This window comes from Gobio gobio (assembly GCF_949357685.1).
Source record: "Gobio gobio genome assembly, chromosome: 12".
Taxonomy (NCBI): Eukaryota; Metazoa; Chordata; class Actinopteri; order Cypriniformes; family Gobionidae; genus Gobio; species Gobio gobio.
Genome location: NC_137105.1, coordinates 36,794,143 through 36,814,697, shown reverse-complemented (window position 1 = coordinate 36,814,697; position 20,555 = coordinate 36,794,143). Strand labels below are relative to the sequence as shown.

At 38.8% G+C, this 20,555-nt stretch overlaps 1 protein-coding gene and 1 long non-coding RNA gene across 2 annotated transcripts in view; both read left to right on the top strand.

Annotated features, from left to right (window-relative positions):
* Positions 1-20,555, top strand: part of LOC307135048 — a 910,342-nt gene that overhangs the window by 673,060 nt on the left and 216,727 nt on the right. The window lies entirely within an intron of this gene.
* faslg (Fas ligand (TNF superfamily, member 6)) lies at positions 9,138-12,981 on the top strand. Its single transcript, XM_079830533.1, has 4 exons — positions 9,138-9,534; positions 10,341-10,386; positions 10,488-10,544; positions 10,926-12,981. The coding sequence occupies exons 1-4, from the start codon at positions 9,238-9,240 to the stop codon at positions 11,330-11,332; spliced, it is 807 nt and encodes a 268-aa protein (XP_079686659.1). The 5' UTR covers positions 9,138-9,237; the 3' UTR covers positions 11,333-12,981.

The following is a 20,555-nucleotide window of genomic DNA, read 5'->3' as shown; positions in this document are numbered from 1 at the left end:
GTAGTTAGGGTTCATTTTGAACATATTACAGTTGTAAATCTAGGCTACATCACAACATAACCGTTGTGGTAAAAATGGGTCGAAAATGTTTCACCAAATTCCATAACAAGGTGCATTTGTTTGAAGCAAACGTCAAAACCTTCCGACATTTATGGTAAATTTTTTTATTACTGGCTTTCGCATCATGTACGCTACATGATTCCATTTGATGTTTTTGCGGCATTTTAACTCAAATGATTAAATCAGAACTTGATCCACTTTTGCTTTTGCTCATGATCATAATGCGAGTTTCCGCTGTTGGGGAGTTTACAACACATCGACTGCAGCTCCTCAAATGCAAACAGGCAATGGTACATATCAAGGGACTTAAAACAGTGGGAAGAGGGAACAAAGTAGCAAAAACAGGACATGCATTTATCACAATACTAATGCTGTAACATTCTTTATCATGAATATAGCATGAGAAGTGGGTAGCCTACATGAGAGTGAGGCCAAGCTACTGACGGAAGAGGCAGATTTTTCCAGGAAGGCATAGCGGCCGATGACAGGCAACAGGGTACGCAGCAGGGTGAGGGGTTAAGGGTGATGCCTTTTTCTGCCTCGCTTGGTTTCAACCACACTGTTCACCTCACTGTCATTGCCATCAACATGCTCATGTAGACCCCTGAGAATGCAAGCTGCAAGATCGAAAGCGCACGCACATACTCATATGCGTTGAGAGACTGTTTCATGTGGCAGCTCCTGTTTTTAAGTGGTATTTACTGAAACTCATTTTCTGCTGCATCACTGTTTACAAACACTGATGTTCTAGATGCAGTTAAATTTTTTCCATATGATATGAAACTAAATGGTTCAGGGTACGGCACATTTTCAGTTCAATTTATCTTAATTACATGTACATTTAATCATTTAGTAGATGCTTTTATCCAAAGTGACTTACAAATGAGGAGAGCAATAGAAGCAATCAGACAAACAAGGGGCAACAGCATGCAAGTGCTGTAACAAGTTTCAGTTAATCTAGCGCAGTACACATAAACTTTTTTAATACACAGAAAAATTTATAGAATAGTTAAAGCTGCACTTTGTAAATTTGTTCAGTAAAATATCCAAAAACCACATGGCCAGAGTTATATATTTTGTTCAGTTGAGTAGGCCCACTTACAATATCCCAAATGTTTACAACTATTTGTAAATGGTGAGAAAATTGCTATTTTAACCAAGGAACTGGGACGTGTGAGGGAGTCGCCTGTCAATGGCGTCATATCTGCGTTTGCCACGGTTTCACACTTTACTCTGACTGCAGTGTGCAACAAGTGTCATATAGCAGCCGCTGAGCGAACGCACAGAGTAATGTCATAACATAATTTTCAACACACTCAGATATATCTAATATGATAAACAGAGCTGCGTTACTTCATACTCATGACCGAAAGTGGCGCCGGCGACTGTGTCATAATAAAAGCCCAGCTGCTCGCAAAGCATGTGTTGCGTTCATCTTATTAACAATCGCTCCAGCGGCCTTGCTCAGCTCCACAACACCCGGTCCTGCTCTGCTTCATACTACAGTAACGTTAAAGGTGTCATGAACTGGCTTTATATATATATATATATATATATATATATATATATATATATATATATATATATATATATATATATATATATATATATATATATATATATATATATATATATATATATATATATATATATATATATATATATATATATAAAAATATATATAAAAATGTGGTGGGCATAGATTAATTTTTTTTATCTATAGATTAAAATGGCTCATCTGAATTCTGCCGAAGGCATTCAGAATATGTGTACTCGTAAGTGATCGTTTGTCTTTTTGTAGTTTGAATAATAAATAACTTCTGTCCCTTTAAGACCTGACGCACGCATGGATCCCACTGTTCCTGTGAGTTGGTTACGACGTTAAAACTCACCAAGATGGGCATTGAGACAGTTTTGAGTGTATTTGACCATTAATAAGTTGGAAAAAGGAGCTCATTTTTGCACTTGTATGTCAGAGGCGGCTTTATTACGGTATGTGTGTGTGCACTTCAGATGCGAGAATTAGTAGAATTAACGTTATGTGCAACCCAGCGCGAAATTCAGACCGGTCACACCAACACGCTGTCATGATCATTTTGGGGTGGACTAACCCTTTAACAATCGCTCCAGCGGCCTTGCTCAGCTCCACAACACGCGTTCCTGCTCTGCTTCATACTACAGTAACGTTAATAATCACATCCATGAACATGATTTCTGCCCGAGTCCTATCCCGATTCTTTTCCACCGGCTGTGAGGTGAAGATCACATGTCCCAAGATTCTGCGCTCAAACGTGGCGTCATCAAACTACGCCTTTGTTTTGAATAGGCGACCTCTAGCGGACAGAAAAATTACATAGTGCACCTTTAAGTGCTAGTCTTAATTGGTCAGGTGCTGCTGAAAAAGATGTGTCTTTAGGTGTTTTTTGAAAATGGCTACAGATTCGGCTGCTCGAATTGTAATTACTAGCCCCTAATCGTAGTGTAATTAGTAAGTTAAAAATTAATAATATTTAAATGGTTTCGTGTTTACGCGCAAAGCATTAGCATTGTGTTTTCCTGAGAATATTTTATGTTTGCTGGCAAAACTTTTGCAGAACTCAATGCTTTTGTGTTCTCCAAAGAAACTGGAAAATTTATGAGCACTTTTTTCCTCCAATTTTATAGTATTTCCACACTAAAAAAATATATGATCATTAAATGATGACAACATTTGTTTTTACATTGCTTTAACTTATCAAAATAAGCAATTTTCAACTTTTTTTAGTTGAAAAAAGATTGAGCGAACTCAAAACTTTTTCACAAGAGTTTTAAAAATAGACGCAAAGTCTCTCAGAAGTAGTGTTGGGGAAAGTTACTTTTAAAAGTAATGTGTTACAAAATTGCATTACTCCCTACAAAGGTAACTAATTGCGTTACTTTGTTACTTTTTATGGAAAGAAATGCATTATGTTACTGTTGCGTTACTTTTTCTCACCTTTCAGCTGTGCTGCCATTCTGGATTGCAGAAAATTAGAATGCAGGAGAAGAAAGTTCAACACCTACTTCTGCAATAAAAACAAAAAATGAAAGACAAATGTGATGTTTATCTAAAGTCATTTTTGCTTATTAGTATGGTTGAATTGGATCTTTGAAGGTCAGCAGCAAAGACACTGGCTAATAAGTGATGTTTTATTAACAAATTACGGGAGGAACACGTTCAGATAATTAAACCTAATTAAACACAAGTGGAGCACATCAGATAATTAAACACAAGTGGAGCAAGTCAGATAATTAAACACAAGTGGAGCACATCAGATAATTAAACACAAGTGGAGCAAGTCAGATAATTAAACACTAGTGGAGCAAGTCAGAAAATTAAACACAATTATTGTGGGGTTCTGGGGCCCGGAGCCCTCCCCCGGAGAGCACGCCATCCATCCATCCATCCATCTTCTTCCGCTTATCCGGGGCCGGGTCGCGGGGGCAGCAGTCTAAGCAGAGATGCCCAGACTTCCCTCTCCCTAGACACTTCCTCCAGCTCTTCCGGGGGGACACCGAGGCGTTCCAAGGCCAGCCGGGAGACATAGTCCCTCCAGCGTGTCCTTGGTCTTCCCCGGGGCCTCCTCCCGGTTGGACATGCCCGAAACACCTTCCCGGGAAGGCGTTCAGGAGGCATCCGGAACAGATGCCCGAGCCACCTCAGCTGTCCCCTCTCGATGTGGAGGAGCAGCGGCTCTACTCCGAGTTCCTCCCGAGTGACTGAGCTTCTCACCCTATCTCTAAGGGAGCGCCCAGCCACCCTGCGGAGAAAGCTCATTTCGGCCGCCTGTATCCGGGATCTTGTCCTTTCGGTCATGACCCAAAGGTCATGACCATAAGTTCTTTCATTTCACTGGATTCGTTTGTAAACAAGAGACTGGATTTGCAGACAGGATAAGATTAACCACACTTATGTGAGTAAAAATGTTTTTTATATGTGACAGTATTGCATTGTTACAGATCGTTTGATATCTATTGATTATTTGTATGTGTCTAACTGAACATTAGCATGCTGTCAAAGGCTGAAGAATCCTTTATTTGTGTTGTTGTTGGTTCATTGCGAATTGAGATCAGACTCGGACATGTATGGGCTAGGGCTCGCAAAGCCCAACGTCCCGTGGCTATGTGTCTTTCAGACGGGCTACTAAAACGTAAGCCCAAAACAGGCTATCTTAAATAGTGAAATAACATTCCTTTCTTGATGTGCGTTCACTCTCTTGACTTGATATTTGAAGGAAAAATACAATCGCGGTAGTTTAGATTATGCAGTCTACGACGTACTTGGTGTGTGTGTGTGTGTGTGTGTGTGTGTGTGTGTGTGTGTGTGTGTGTGTGTGTGTGTGTGTGTGTGTGTGTGTGTGTGTGTGTGTGTGTGTGTGTGTGTGTGTGTGTGTGTGTGTGTGTGTGTGTGTGTGTGTGTGTGTGTGTGTGTGTGTGTGTGTGTGTGTGTGTGTGTGTGTGTGTGTGTGTGTGTGTGTGTGTGTGTGTGGCACGGTTCACGCTTATTTCCACTGATCGGGCGGGCCAAGTAATAAAAAGATAACATTCCAATCAATCGCGGTTGGATGAGAGATAAATCATTGTGTTTGTTTGAGAAAGATATTTTGCGAGACCTGTGGGACAAATCATTTCGATTGCCGTTTCTCACAGGCTTTCAAAACAATTACTCGTTTAGCCTACTCACAGCGGAGCTGAAGCTCATTAAATATGCAGAACTGTTATCCAATCCTAGTCGTGGGCATTTACTTCCAAGTCTTCAGTGCGGCACACCCATCAAAACCTAGTGTTTCTTGAGAGGGCCTCAAAACCAGGGTAGAAAATAGACTATTAATTATGATGTTTTTGAAACCACGCGAACATCATAAGTTGACCTCACAACAGTATAACATTTTTTTAAAAGCCAGTTCATGACCCCTTTAAGTTTAGTTGTGTAATTTGACATTTAATTATTGCAGGTTTGTATAATATTCTGAATTTGCAGTTCACTGTTTTTATTTATTTTGAGGAATACTGAATCTGTTTTTGCATGTTCACATTTAGTCTAGAACTACAATAACCATCATGTTCACACAGTGCACACAACACCTCTGCGCTTACTCCTGATTTCTCTCAACATGGGGACAGGAGAGTTGTCAGTAAATAAATGGGAAAACAAAGTAACTAGCGTTACTTATTTAAAAAAGTAACTCAGATAATTTGTTGTAAATTTGTAAAGTAATGTGTTACTTTACTAGTTACATGGAAAAAGTATGTGCTAACGTTAACGTTAATAGCACTGCTCGGGAGGATGCAAAACGTTTGCAAAAAGCATTCATATTTTGCTTCCATCACCATGTCCCCTTAGGGGGCTTCGTATGTTTTGTGGGTGAATGCAAAATATTCTTGGGAGAACGCAAAACTGTTTGCGAGTTTCTCTGAGATAGCAAAAGTTTTGCGAACGAATGCAAAAGCACTGAAATATTTTTCCTCCAATCTCATTTTTGTATTTAGATTTTTAATTTTTTTTTACAAATGTCCCCTTTGGGGCACCATATAGCCTATTTCTTTACTGCTTTTCAAAATATAAAAATGCCCATTTGTCACCATTGTTTTACCATTTTTGATATCTAATAGAATTTATATATATATATATATTGAAATTAATTGTTAAATTAAAATATATATTCCTTCTAGTTATGCATTTTAACGGCAGGATTAAAGGTCCCATGGCATGAAATTTTCATTTTATGAGGTATTTCAACATTAATATGAGTTCCCCTAGCCTGAATATTGTCCCCAAGTGGATAGAAATGTTGATCGGTGTAAAACCGAGTTCTGGCTGTCTTTCTCTGCCTTTGAGAAAATGACAGGCCAGACGAGCCAATCCTGAAGTCTCCTGGTTTGACGTCCAAGCAGGAACGGTTACCTCCCTTTCCTCCGCCCAGAGAATCTGGCACGCCCTTGCAAGCACTCGAGAGATCATGGGTTGTGAACGAGTGAATGCTGGCAGTTTCTCAGTGTTTGGATGTACAAATGAAAACAGAAGTCTTTTTTCAGTTCCTTCTGATCTGTGATCAGTGATTTCTTATGTGTAGCTAATTATTTATTATTCGTGCACACACTGCGGCTTCTCTCTCTCCCGACAGAACGGTGTTTTTGTGTTTTCTATCTTGTGAGTCAGTGTTTTTGTACGTCCTCGTCGCGTCTATCTGTTCTTAAATGTGCATACAGTCGGGAGTTTCTGCTTAACATCGGCAGAGCCACATCTATAACCTCACGCACGCCGAAGCTCGGCCTTCAACATCCCCGACCCCCAGTACTGCATCTGGCCCACAGCGGAGGCACCAAACGCGGCGTGAGATTAAGCAGACGGGGGGTAAGCGTGAGGGTATCCGGCTAGGCTACCCAGCTTTCCCCACAATAAACTGGATTACATTCGATTACTGCTGTTGTGTCTTTGTTTGCGCTGTGTAAGTTACTCAATGCGCGTCACTGACGCTTTTTATATGATTGGAACATATCTAGAAATAATGCTTTAATCAAACTTACTAACTCGTTCATCTCGCTGTAATGGTACACTGCATGTGTTACAAAGTTGGTAGAATAATGATGAAGACGGACTCTGTGTGACTGGGACTCGTGTTTATTCAGAACTCTCAGATACACACACAATAAACTCGCGCTGACAGACAGCCTCTCATAACTCAGTAGTTACTAAAAATAACTTTGTTAGCAATCGCTCCGTCTCAGTGATGTCCGGTTCGCGAACGAATCATTCTTTTGAATCGGTTCTTTTTAGTGAACCGAACCAGTTCACCAAATCGGACTGAATCGTTCTAAACGGTTCGCGTCTCCAGTCAGCGCTGATCCATAATTTACTAAAGTTACTAACTTTCTGACATGAGTGACAGCCCCTCCGACTAGAAATAAACTAATAACCTGAAGTATATTCTAGTAACTACAACAGTTCACCCTGAACTGAGACATGCTCAGGTCCATCCGTCTCTCTGGCAGCAGCTCGTGCGTCGTAGACCTCGTTAAACCACGCCCCTCCGCTCATTTCAAATGCAAAGATGTCAGCCAATCACAACAGTGGGCGTTTTTACTGAAGTCTCACAGCAGACACTCCTCTTGAAGCAGGGCATTCAGCCACAGGGCAAACAGCAGTATATAAAAAATGCCTTTTATTTCTAAATTATGACATTTTATGATGTAAAAATCATACTAACAATATAAGTACACCTCAGGAAACACTATAAAATAATAGAAAAATGCCATGCCATGGGACCTTTAACAAAGCCATTAGATGTAGCTCAGCAACTCAAATGAGATTGAGGGATGGGTTTGACACTGAAGACTATGTCATAATCAAACTAGCCCATTTGAAGCCTTGCTGCTAAATGGGTTTCTATTCTCAGTCAACTTTTGTACATTACAGGATGGTAGACAGGATGCTAGTGGTCTTTAAAAAGAGCTGTGGCCCTTCTGAAGAATTCTTTCTAGGTCACAGGCAATCCTTCGCCTCATATGCAGATCACATGCCACACTGACCTAGAGCCTGAAACCAAGAATAAAACACATTTTGATTTATAGTGCACTAATGGATGGATATATGGATGCATGATTGAATGCATGAAAAAAATATATTATTAAAAGTTGATTATTATCCTAATCCTTTGAGCAAAGTTTTGGTTTTTTCAAATGATCGAACCAAACTTTTGCCCAGGAAAGGCATAGTTCACCCAAAAATTACAACTTCTATGGTTCAAACTATTTATTTCACACAGGTGTTTTCCATTCAGTGAGTTAGGGCTGGCTAGTGTCAGGATATGGTGTAACCACCAGGATATGGTGGTATAGGTGTAACCACGACGACGAGCATCCTAGGTGGAACCAGGAAGCCTGAATACTGAGACAGAGCCACTGGGACTGAGGATGAAGGCAGAGTCAGACGGAGCCGAAGGTGCAGAACCCACTGTGCTGGACAGAACCAGTGGGGGCACAGGCGATTCAGGGCTGGGCAGAACCAGCTGGGACACAGGAGATTTTCAGGGCTGGGCGGAACCAGCAGGGACACAGGTGATTCAGGGCTGGGTGGAACCAGCTGGGACAGAGGAGATTCAGGGCTGGGTGGAACCAGCTGGGACAGAGGAGATTCAGGGCTGGGTGGAACCAGCAGGGGCACAGGTGATTCAGGGCTGGGCGGAATCAGCGGGAACACAGGAGACACAGGAGTTATTAACCTCCTCAAACACTTCCAATAGTTCCTCCATATAATTCCCAGGGACCATAAAAATTGCATCCACAGAGGTGGGATTGTGGGTGGGTCTTTCCTCCCAGCCCTCGAACTCCACGAGCACTCCCTAGGCAACCCACTCATTTACTGATACTCAACGAATCAGACTAATTTGTTTATGCATTAAATCATTGATTCAAAGATCAAGTCACAGTGTTTATTGAGTTAATAGCTTTATAAAAGCGAAGATTTATCAGAGAATAATCATTTCTGTCACAAAAAGTTATTTATTGTATGTCTTCATAAGGTTTGGAGTACAGTGCATAATGGATTATTGTACTGTTTTGTCATTTTTGACCATATGAGCTAGTTATTTACTGGCATCTTGTGGAAAATACAAAAAATTACCTCATGTGTTCAACAGAGAAAAAAGAAGAAAAAACAACAAATAAAACTTTTACATGATTTTGAACATGTACATATCATAATTGTCATTCCAGGGTGAACTGTAAATCTTAAATGGTACATCTTTTATTTTGGTTTGCAAAGGTTACTTATTACTTTGAGAGGAATTATTGCCTGAAAGTGTACAGAAGACTCAAGATGAATAGTTTCCTGTCCGTGATGTCACCATCATATTCCTTTCAGATATGACTTTATGCACATTGGTTCACCACAAATGCATGCGAATGCTGATACACCGACTAAAAAATTGATAATAATCTATCTTATACATGAGTGTGCATGACAGAATGAAGGAATGGTTTAGAGGCAGTGTGTGTGCGTGTGTGTGTGTGTGTGTGTGTGTGTGTGTGTGTGTAGGTGGGTGGGAAGTCTAAACCGCACTGCAGGACCTTTTTAAAAACTGATGTTCAACAACGACCTTTTCAAGACATACTCTCTTGTTGCTCACACCTTCACACACTCTTCTGAGCTCTGCAAACATGAGCAGTAACTTTGCTCGCCCGTCTCAACCAGTGTTCATGGTGGATTCTGGCAGAGGTTACCCTAATCAACATCGGTACTATCACCAGCAGGTGCCCAGATGCACAGAGCCACCCATGGTACCCTGCTGGACATTCCCCCCAGCCCGAGAGAAGATGAAGAGAAGCAGCTTTGGAAGTATGAATTCTGGGGTGGCCTGGGTACTGACTTTGATACTTGTGCTGGTTTTTGTAGCCCTGGGACTGGGAGCCTGCCAGATCCTGAAATTACAAACTGAAGTGGAGCGCCTGACACAGGTAAGAGCTACTGGGCAGTGCATTTTATTATGATATTTGACATATATGTTTATATGAGTACGCTTTTTGAAGCATCAAAATGTATGTTATTGCAATAAATTACCTATGAATAAACGATTTATGTAATAAAGTGAAATTTAATTTCAAGAAAGATAGCACAAGCTCAACATTTCACAAAAAGTTGTAAACTTGTAAAACAGTATATCCAGTTCAAAAATAAAAATAAAAATTCTTCAGTATTTGGACAAGTTATTCTTCAGTATTTAACCAGATGTTAGTGGATCATTTTCATAGTTAATGTGATAAACTACACCTGATTTCCAGGAGACTTGTTTGAACAGAATTTTGCAATTTGAATTTAACTCGACTTTATCAACTTTTAAAGTGTTTTAACGTATAGTAGCTCACTTACTGGCACACCAAATTTTTTGAGATAAAGATTTGAAGCCTTAATAATTATTCAATCCTGGAAAGCAGCCAAGTGCTCCATTATGTGTATGTTGTGTCATTTGAATCTCTTTGATGTGCATGGGAGTATAATTTTTCAGTTTCCATTCTGACTTGTTCACGTGACTAAGTAGGACAGAATTACAAGAGAGCGTGAAAAAAATTTGTGGTCACTGGTCAGAGGCTACAGGATATCCTCTACTTCAACTAGCAGTCTAATAGCAGCTCCTCTTTCTCATAACCAAGAGTCAATTAACTTTAGGCATACCTATATTATGTGCAAAAAGACTTTTGAATGCACAATAATGCATAATATGTAACCCTATTAAGCAGTTTGTGACCCTTATTTTCAATGGCAGGAAAGGCCCGCACAAATGCAGAGCATCTCTCCACAGAAACAAGTTGGTGAGTTGCATGACCAAGTTAGCATTTATCAGAGCTTCATCCTGTGCTAAATCTTACCTGGGGAACAAGATGACCTGATGACATACTTTATTGTTCAACAGGCTTGAATCCTGTTGAGCTGAACAAGAACAAACAAAAATCTGCTGCACACTTAATAGGTAAGATTTGTATTCCAAAATGCATTTGTCCTCATAAACCACTGGTTAGATTTTATTTAGATAGTCCTCTTTATACATTCTACTAACTATAAGTAACTTTGCAGATACGTGAAAACGAACTCTCATTAATTTGCAACTACATATCAACTAACTATCATTAGAGTGTTGGTAGACTGTTAGGTTAGGGTTTCTTTGCAATTACATGTCAACTTCTACTAGCACAAACCCTCACCTAACAGTCTACCAACACTCTAATGACAGGTAGTTGACTGGTAGTTGCAAAGTTACTTATAGTTAGTTGAATGTCTAAAGTGGACTATCAAAATAAAGTGTTACCCATATACAAAGCAGTATGTTACCTAAAAAAAATGTCTACAACAGGATCTGCAGACATGAGCGCATCATCTGGAACTCTGAAGTGGGAAGCGAAACTTAGCGAGGCCTTTACAGATGGCGTCACGTACAGAAACGGCGGCCTTCAGGTCAACGAGAGCGGGTTGTACTTTGTGTACTCCCGCGTGGAGTTTTTTTCAAGCATGTGCAAGAACGGAGACTTCCACGCTCACAAAATGAGCCTGCAGAGAAACGGCCGTAACCATATTATCATGGAAGATCACAGAGAGGGCTTCTGTACGCCGGGAAGAAACCATCCGTGGATGATGGGAAGTCATCTTGGCTCTCTTCAGAATCTCAAGGATTCCGACTGGCTGTTTGTCAATGTCTCACACCCCCATCTGCTCAGCAAAAATTATCACAGCAATTATTTTGGCCTCTACAAGATCCACTGATCATAGAGGACAACTAGGTGATGCCTAGGAAGGGCATGATTGTGAGTTCAGATGAAGAGATCAGCTGCCTTTGGACTATAATCAACCCCTGAGATCCTTACCGCTTCATGCATTCATTGCAATGCAATCTGTCCGCTTGCCATTGTCAAATCATATTTGATTATTTTAAATGTATCAGTTGCCAGTGGCCATTAAGTTTGGAAAGTTGTGCAGAAGAGTTTCAGATTGAATGAACACTAATATGCTTCTGTATCAGGAGAAGGTAGATTAAATAAAAGTATTTATTGTCCTTAAAGTCTAATAGTATATTAATGTGATCAATTGTCATATTTACTGAGTAATATATCAATAATGCCTAATAAATGTGGTCAAAAAAACGTTTAATTATAAAAACAGCTGTTGATTTCACACTGAATGTGAACTGAGAGTTGTCTCACACTGTTTGAGAAAATAGTTTCCATTCCCACTTATATTTCCATGTTATAGTGGGTTGGTTGTCACTTGTTATGGAGTAAATTATGCTGATTTTTGGTTGAAAGTTTCCAGAGCTATTTATTTAAAAAAAAATCTAAATAATGATCCTTCATTTGCTGTATTATTAAGCATATTGAGTTATTGAATTATTTAGCAATAATGCTACAACTTAATAGTGCCAGTTTACTAAATTCTTAACAGAGAATAATTATATTGCATAGATGAACGTGACTCAAATGAGTTTCTAGTCAGCTGTTTTTTAATATCCTCTATAGACCACAAGGTTACTTTTGCAGGGTTGCAGGTTTATTCCCCGTCATTTCTGCAAAGACCCTCAGGTTGGCTTCATTGCAGTGTTGCTGAGCCACACTTAAAGATTTAGGGTTTTTTTGTGCAAGCATAACTGTGACAGTACACTCAGTGCTTCTTCAATTCTCACACTTCCTTCCTGTGTTTAGGTACGGCATTTACAGGGGTCAAAAAGCTTTGATGAGAAATGAAAATGAAAACCTGCTTTTATCAATCACTCATTCATTCAATTATTCATGAGACAAAGTAAAAATGGCTCAGTGCCGCTCTTAGTTGCAATATTTCTAGCCCTTGAAATAGACACTATGTGAGTAGAAAGGTCTTATTCTCAAAGGTTGTGCTTCAGCTGTTTAAGTATCTTATTGGTCTGACCATAACTGTGTTGTGCATTACTGTGTGTAATCTATAACACCTCAATATTCCACTTACTACGAGGGTGAGTGGAAACCAGGCCTACTCTGTCACCTCCTCCAACTCCTTTGAACAGGGACATAAACACACACACACACACACATACAAAATGCAAATACCACAGGAAATGACCACTGGACAATCATCACCCACCCTCTAGTCTAAAGGCCAATATTAGCACATAACTGGAAATTTTACCATTTAAAATTACAACCAGTGAGACCTATTTCTAAGGTACTGATTTTGATTTCAGTACATTGACAGCCAATATGTTGTACCTTGAAAATGATATTAAATATTAAATGATAATTAAATCATGTACACAGGCTTTTAGCTGCTTCTCACAAATGGTCAGCTCTAACCTTCAGAGAATAGATACGTACATTCACAATGGCAAACACAATGTATAAAAGTATCAAATGTATAGTATACAATAAAAACAAATATACTTCTGTAATTTCTTTCTGTGTGACCTTGGTAAGATCAAACAAACCTGTAAATACCCAAGTAATATGTTACATGAATAAAGTAATTTGGGTGTGAAAGAATAACTGAAGGTGGTACATAAATTAGCCCAAGTTTCCAGATGAATCACTAGGGCTCACCACCCAACAACACGTGATAAACGGCAAAAAATACTTGCTCAAACGAGCAAAGTCTGTAGACTTCACCAATGGGCATGTGGAAGGGCCCTTTGTGAACGAGTTCGGTTTAATTTGGGGGAAAAACCCCCGAGTCATTTTCCATAGTGACCAAAGGTGCAAAATAGATGGCAGCCTACTGAAGCCATTTATTTACCACATCAGACATGCACCTTTTCTAGGACAGTTCCAAAAGATTGTATCAGTTCTGACCCCAAAAAAGAGCTGATTTTGCCCAGTAATATTACAGATGTAAGGGTTTTTATATGTTTCTACTCATTCCATTTTATCAAAGGCCTTGCAGAAAAGGGAGTCACTTTACACAGACACAAATGCATGTTAGATTCGCTTGGATTGTACCATCCAAAGAGGCTGTACTGGTTAAAACAAGGTTGTTTAAGTATATACAATTTTTGTTAATGTGTACATAAAGGAGGTGTATAGAAAAAAAAATTATGTGAACTTGCAGCATGCGGCACCCCATGCTAGCTAAGGTTAAAGTAGTCAACTTTAAACACTTGTCAAATGTGAAGAAAAAAAAGTTAATTAAATTTGGTTTTGAAAACATGTTACCATTTGTAAAAAGTTTAAATGTAATGACTGCAAAAATGTCTTCTCAACCATCTAGTAAAAAAAAAAAAAAAAAAAACACACATATATATATATATATATATATATATATATATATATATATATATATATATATATATATATATATATATACATTGAGTGCTCACATCTTAATAATTAAAAAAAAATTGTTGAATAACTATATATTTTAAGGTAATACAGTCCTGGTCTGAATAACTGGCACCCTTGGTAAATATTAGTAAGGAAGTAAAAGACGAAAAAAACAACAAAAATCTTTTTGCAACCTCCTTTTGCCAAGATAACAGTCTTCTAATATTGACTTGGTCGGCATTACTGGGATCGCCCACAAACGTCATATCCGCCATATGTCGTGGGGCAAAACAAGCCATTAGAATGAATGCACGTAGACCTTGTTAGACGCTTTATCTTTACTCGTTGTAATGATTACGATTTATTTTTGCTTGATGCAGTCCCAAAAAGTTGCCATGTGGCGTTCTGCACCTCTAGTAAGTTAAAAAAACCTGGATTTGAAGTTTTATACTGCTAAATAAACAGAGTTGTTTGTCAATTCCAAAAGCCTGTGCAATACGTCCATTACAATTAAACATTTGCACTACATGATGCTGGTATTATTGTAAAGATAAAAAAAGAGATTTCATTAATTGCAATGCCAAATGTTTGTTGAACAAAACGCCAATAAAGTCATACTTGTCACGGGACTCAATTTATCGTTAAAGCAGTTTTTTACCATGAGCGATCACATACCCACATAATGCGTGAGATTATTAATGTACAAATCATTCAAAAGTCTTCTTCATTTCATGATGGGAAGGGCTGGGCTCATGCTTGTGCTTCAAGTTTACAAGCTGATAGTCACATTATACACTCACCTAAAGGATTATTAGGAACACCTGTTCAATTTCTCATTAATGCAATTATCTAATCAACCAATCACATGGCAGTTGCTTCAATGCATTTAGGGGTGTGGTCCTGGTCAAGACAATCTCCTGAACTCCAAATTTAATGTCAGAATGGGAAAATGGGTGATTTAAGCAATTTTGAGCGTGGCATGGTTGTTGGTGCCAGACAGGCCAGTCTGAGTATTTCAGAATCTGCTCAGTTACTGGGATTTTCACAAACAACCATTTCTAGGGTTTACAAAGAATGGTGTGAAAAGGGAAAAACATCCAGTATGCGGCAGTCCTGTGGGCGAAAATGCCTTGTTGATGCTAGAGGTCAGAGGAGAATGGGCCGACTGATTCAAGCTGATAGAAGAGCAACTTTGACTGAAATAACCACTTGTTACAACCGAGGTATGCAGCAAAGCATTTGTGAAACCACAACACGCACAACCTTGAGGCGGATGGGCTACAACAGCAGAAGACCCCACCGGGTACCACTCATCTCCACTACAAATAGGAAAAAGAGGCTACAATTTGCATAAGCTCACCAAAATTGGACAGTTGAAGACTGGAAAAATGTTGCCTGGTCTGATGAGTCTCGATTTCTGTTTAGACATTCAGATGGTAGAATCCATCATGCCTTGTTACCACTGTGCAGGCTGGTGGTGGTGGTGTAATGGTGTGGGGGATGTTTTCTTGACACACTTTAGGCCCCTTAGTGCCAATTGGGCATCGTTTAAATGCCACGGCCTACCTGAGCATTGTTTCTGACCATGTCCATCCCTTTATGACCACCATGTACCCATCCTCTGATGGCTACTTCCAGCAGGATAATGCACCATGTCACAAAGCTCGAATCATTACAAATTGGTTTCTTGAACATGACAATGAGTTCACTGTACTAAAACGGCCCCCACAGTCACCAGATCTCAACCCAATAGAGCATCTTTGGGATGTGGTGGAATGGGAGCTTCGTGCCCTGGATGTGCATCCCATTAATCTCCATCAACTGCAAGATGCTATCCTATCAATATGGGCCAACATTTCAAAAAAATGCTTTCAGCATCTTGTTGAATCAATGCCACACACAATTAAGGTAGTTCTGAAGGCGAAAGGGGGTCAAACACACTATTCGTATGGTGTTCCAAATAATCCTTTAGGTGAGTGTATGTATGACATTTGTACATTTTCTCGTCAAAATGCATGCTGCTCCCACAAATATTACACGACATAATAGCTAGGCTACTTCATAAATCACCCAGTCTTTTGATGAAGACGGTTGCTATAAAAAAGTAAATAAAAAAACAAATTCTAATAATATTGTGACATGTCAATTTCATAGCACAAGACAAGTTTTATGATAATTTTAAAACGTAAAATGTATGTAATACATACTTTTATTCCATTAAATTCAGGAACACTAAATTAACGTCTTCATCGAAAGACTGGGAGATTTATGAAGTAGGCATGTCATACCTGCATGGGGGTCGGCAGAGCAGCATGTATTTTGATGAGAACATCGCCAACGATTCCTTTGGGTCATTTATCATGGATAAATTTGTCACGGATACTGTATGGACTGTATCTGACCCAATATGGCTCAGTTTTTATATGTCTTGCTCCGTCGAGCAGCAAAAGTGATTCTACACAGACTAAACTGGGTTAACCCCCTGCATTTACATTGACCATTCCTTCATACAGACTCTCTCCAGATCCTTCAGATTCCCAGCTCCATGTTGCTGCTTCTCTTCAGTTCCCCCCACTCATTTTCTATAGGGTTCAGATCAGGGAACTGGGACGGCCATGGCAGAAGCTTAATTTTGTGTTCAGTGACCCATTTTTGTGTTGATTTTGATGTTTGTTTTGGATCATTGTCCTGATGGAAGATCCAACCACGGCCCAATATAAGATTTCAAGCAGAAGAGGTCAGGTTTTGATTTATCTGTTGGTATTTGCTTGAATTTATGATACCATGTATCTGAACAAGATGTCCAGGACCTCCAGCAAAACAGTATATTTAACCCTTGGCATGTACTTTCAATCCCTTTTTGCATCAAACCCATGGTGGGCTTGACACCTAAATATATTTTTTTGGTTTGTTTCATCTGACCATAGAACCAGGTTCCATTTGAAGTTCCAGTCGTGTCTTGCAGGTGTAAGATTATGATTATAATCATAATCTTACACCTGATTATGGAGTTTATTTTTCGATGAGAGCAAAACCCTTTTTTAAAGGGGTCATAGAATGGTACATGCACTTTTACAAGTTGATTATACGGAAATGTGTGTTGGCAGTGCCTGTACACAACCATCCTATAATGATAAAAATACATCCAGTGTTTTTTTTTAATATCCTTATATATTTTCCCCTGTCTTAAATCGAGCCGTCTGACCGTGTGACGTTACACGGTGTACGCCCCCCCTACGATTGTTGATTGACAGCAGCGTTTCAACACAGACCCGCCCTGAGCGAGCTGTCATCAGTCCGCCATTGTTGATACTCTGGAGCAGAATGGCGTCTAAGCGATTGTGGTGTTGTGTTTTATTAACCTTTATATTAATCTTTGCAAATCGCTTGCACGCTTCACGATGAATGAGGCTAAAGTTTACAGGGTAAGTTACATTACGGCATGCTTTCTGTGTATGACGTTCTCAATATAATTCATAATCCCACGTTTATAATGAACAACGCGTTATGTTTGTTATTACAAACTGTGTACTCGGGTGATAAAGTTAACGTGGTAACACTACACTAAGCTTACTTTTGTACATGGTTTATAACGGTGTCTGTTACTGATTAAGAAGTAATGTAAAAAAAAAAATCTTATAACAACATCAATCTGTCAATGAACTAACACATCAGTAAACACATAGCAACTACGCTACTCTGCCAGTACAAAGATAGATCAAAGTGACATGACGTTAACCAACCATTCAGAAACGTCCAGTTCGAACTTCGATGGGTTCGTCATCTGTTCCTGGTCCGACTCCGGTTCAAAATGATAAGGTTGCTTAGATGTGTCCTCAGAGACTCCCGTTGCCATTATTTCTCGAAAATATACCCTCAAATGTTGTCAAGGCAACACTCCACGTGTGTTGTGGTGTTGTGTCAGGTCGAACCGAACGCCCCACAGAGCAGAGGGGGCGGGGTGAGCAGAGCTCATTATCATTTAAAGTCACATACACTGAAATGACTTGCTGAAAACTGAGTTGGTTTTGACCAGGTAAAATGAGTGTTTTCTTACAATACTAATGAGAATTTTTAATTAAAGTATATTACAAACTTTTCATTTAGACACTAAAGAATCATATTAACTTGTACAAAAATGTCATTCTATGACCCCTTTAAGCTTTCTGACCCTAAGACTCAACTCATTTCTGCAATTCTCCAGCTGTGATCCTTGGAGAGCTCCAGCTCTCAATTGTGTTACCCAAAGCATAATGTTGAAAAGAGTATGCCAGAAGTCCCCGGATGGTCTACTACTTCTAGTAGATTTTCGAAATGTGGATCCGTGCAACTATAACAGCTAATATTGCCCACACCCATTGTGCTTTGGAGGAGGATTCAATTCAGAACTACAAAAAAATCTACAAATTATGGCGGATGTGTTAAAGACGCTATTTTATTACAAGATAAGTCCCAAAGTCTACTCTTCTGCTACACACTCAAAAGCATGTACTTTTTTCTTCACAAAAAGAGTACTTTTAGGGCGTAGTATAAGTAGGCGCAGCTCTGGAGGGGTCCTCTCTATAACACCATTTCCTGTTTTATGTGTCGTCTGCTTGCTGGTTGCACCACATGTCTGTGAGATGATTTCGATTTTTAAATAATTATAAATTAATATTTTTTATATATATTTTAGGAAACAATAATAAACTATTATGTCAAACTAAGGTTTTCTTATCAAGAAATGTATTCTTTTCATTTGGATCTTTTCTTGGTTATGATATCAGGACAATTGTCATTATCACATTTTGACTTGAAAATTCATTTAACAAAATTGATTATAATTTAAAAATGTATTTATTCAAGCCACTGTGTATGAAATTATTTTTAATGCATTTTTGAGTAAATTCCTAGATCTGGATGGAAAATGAGTGTCATACTATGCCCATATTCAGCACTGATTATGATCTGATGCATGGATTTCCTAAAAGGGAAAAGAGAACTTTTTTAAAGGCCTCAGTCACACAAACCCCAATGTCTTACACTACTTATACATCCTGTGTCTGTATCTCTGAAAGTGGTGAACGATGTTTCTTTCATGCATGTTCAACCTCACAACCTCATGGGAACACCTATTATTCACCACATCATCACCACACAGAGGAAATTATATTTTCATTTAACTAGTAAAATCCCTTTGAGTAGATTAACAGGAATTTGTTGATACAATAAATACATGCATATTTGAGCTGTTTTAACTGAAAGCAAAGGATAAGTTTAAGTTCATATAATGGTATGATGAAAAAAGGTTATTGGAGATCATTAAATTCTCATCTCTATCCCAATATACCTCACCACTATTAATTTAAATATGCGACAATTAAATTACGTCTCAAAAACGGGTGTGATTCCTGAAATCATTGACCGTTCGGAATGCACATGTGAGATGGTGGTCCAGTGGGTTAAACCATGGAACTGATACGCAGAAGGTTGCTGGTTCGATCCCAGCGGTCACCACCAGTGTGTCCTTGAGCAAGACACTTTACTCCATGTTGCTCCAGGGGGATTGTCCCTGTAATACGGGTACTGTAAGTCGCTTTGGATAAAAGCGTCTGCCAAATGCATAAATGTAAATGTAAATGTAATGCACAATTAGAATTGTGTCGGAAAAACAGCACAGTCATTATGCAGTTTCCCAAATGCAATGCTTATCACACATAGGTTTAGAAATTAATATGAGTCGAATTGGTTTCGGTGGTCTTTGCAAACACCCAGCTGTCTCTCTCAAGGAGTTTTAAGAAAACCACAACAACGGCATTGGAAATCTTTGCACAGACTTGTTGCAAATGATAAGAAAAAAAGTGTTACAACTTTCCCCAGGTTGACAATTTTGAGTGACCTGGCATAAGAATGCCCTTTTTTCTTGTTCATCTGAACAGAATTACAAAGAAATAATAATAATAATAATAATAATAATAATAATAATAATAATAATAATAATAATAATATTCAGAGACAAGGCTTAAGCTTAGTCCCAAACTAAAATGCATGTTTGAGCTGTTTTAACCTGAAAGCAACTTGCACTGACATATCTTAAAATACGTCAGTGCCATTGTTTTGCCTTAAGATGCACACCAGTAATGTTTTTTTGTTTTTTTTCTAATGCACGTTTATAAAAGCTACTGAATGCACTAATTTAACTAATGCCTAATCCTGGCTCAATCTAAACCCTGTCTGTGAAGCCATGCCATTATGACCCAATGGCTTCAAAATTAGTTATTAAAGAAAAGCTGTTAGTGCTATTGCTATACTTGCGAAGTGATAAACTGGCATTTTATAGGGATAGTTCACCCAAAATATGACAATTCTGTCATCATTTAATCACCCTCACGTCCTTCCAAACCGGACTCTTTAAACATTTAAGATAGTTTGAGCTGAACAGTTTTGGTTTCCCTAAACTTCCATTGTGTGGACAATACAACACTTAAAAAAACATTTTATTTTCAACAGAAAAAAGAAAGTCATACAGGTTTGTATGAACAACATGAGTGTGAGTAAATGTTGAAAGAATTATGTTTTGGGGGAACTATTTAATAAAAAGTTCCAATATAACTGGCTTTATTAAGAGTTGCAACATAATGCAGAATTGTATTCAGACCCTCGCTGATGTAAGTGACGTCCATGATTCATATCAAAGACCACAACTATGGAAATGTTATCATCTTAAG

Bases quoted from the DNA above. Each gene is read 5' to 3' on its own strand.
- faslg (XM_079830533.1), top strand. From the start codon at position 9,238: ATGAGCAGTAACTTTGCTCGCCCGTCTCAACCAGTGTTCATGGTGGAT. The intron at 10,387-10,487 runs GTGAGTTGCATG...ATTGTTCAACAG, and splicing joins CTCTCCACAGAAACAAGTTG to GCTTGAATCCTGTTGAGCTG. The intron at 10,545-10,925 runs GTAAGATTTGTA...TGTCTACAACAG, and splicing joins ATCTGCTGCACACTTAATAG to GATCTGCAGACATGAGCGCA.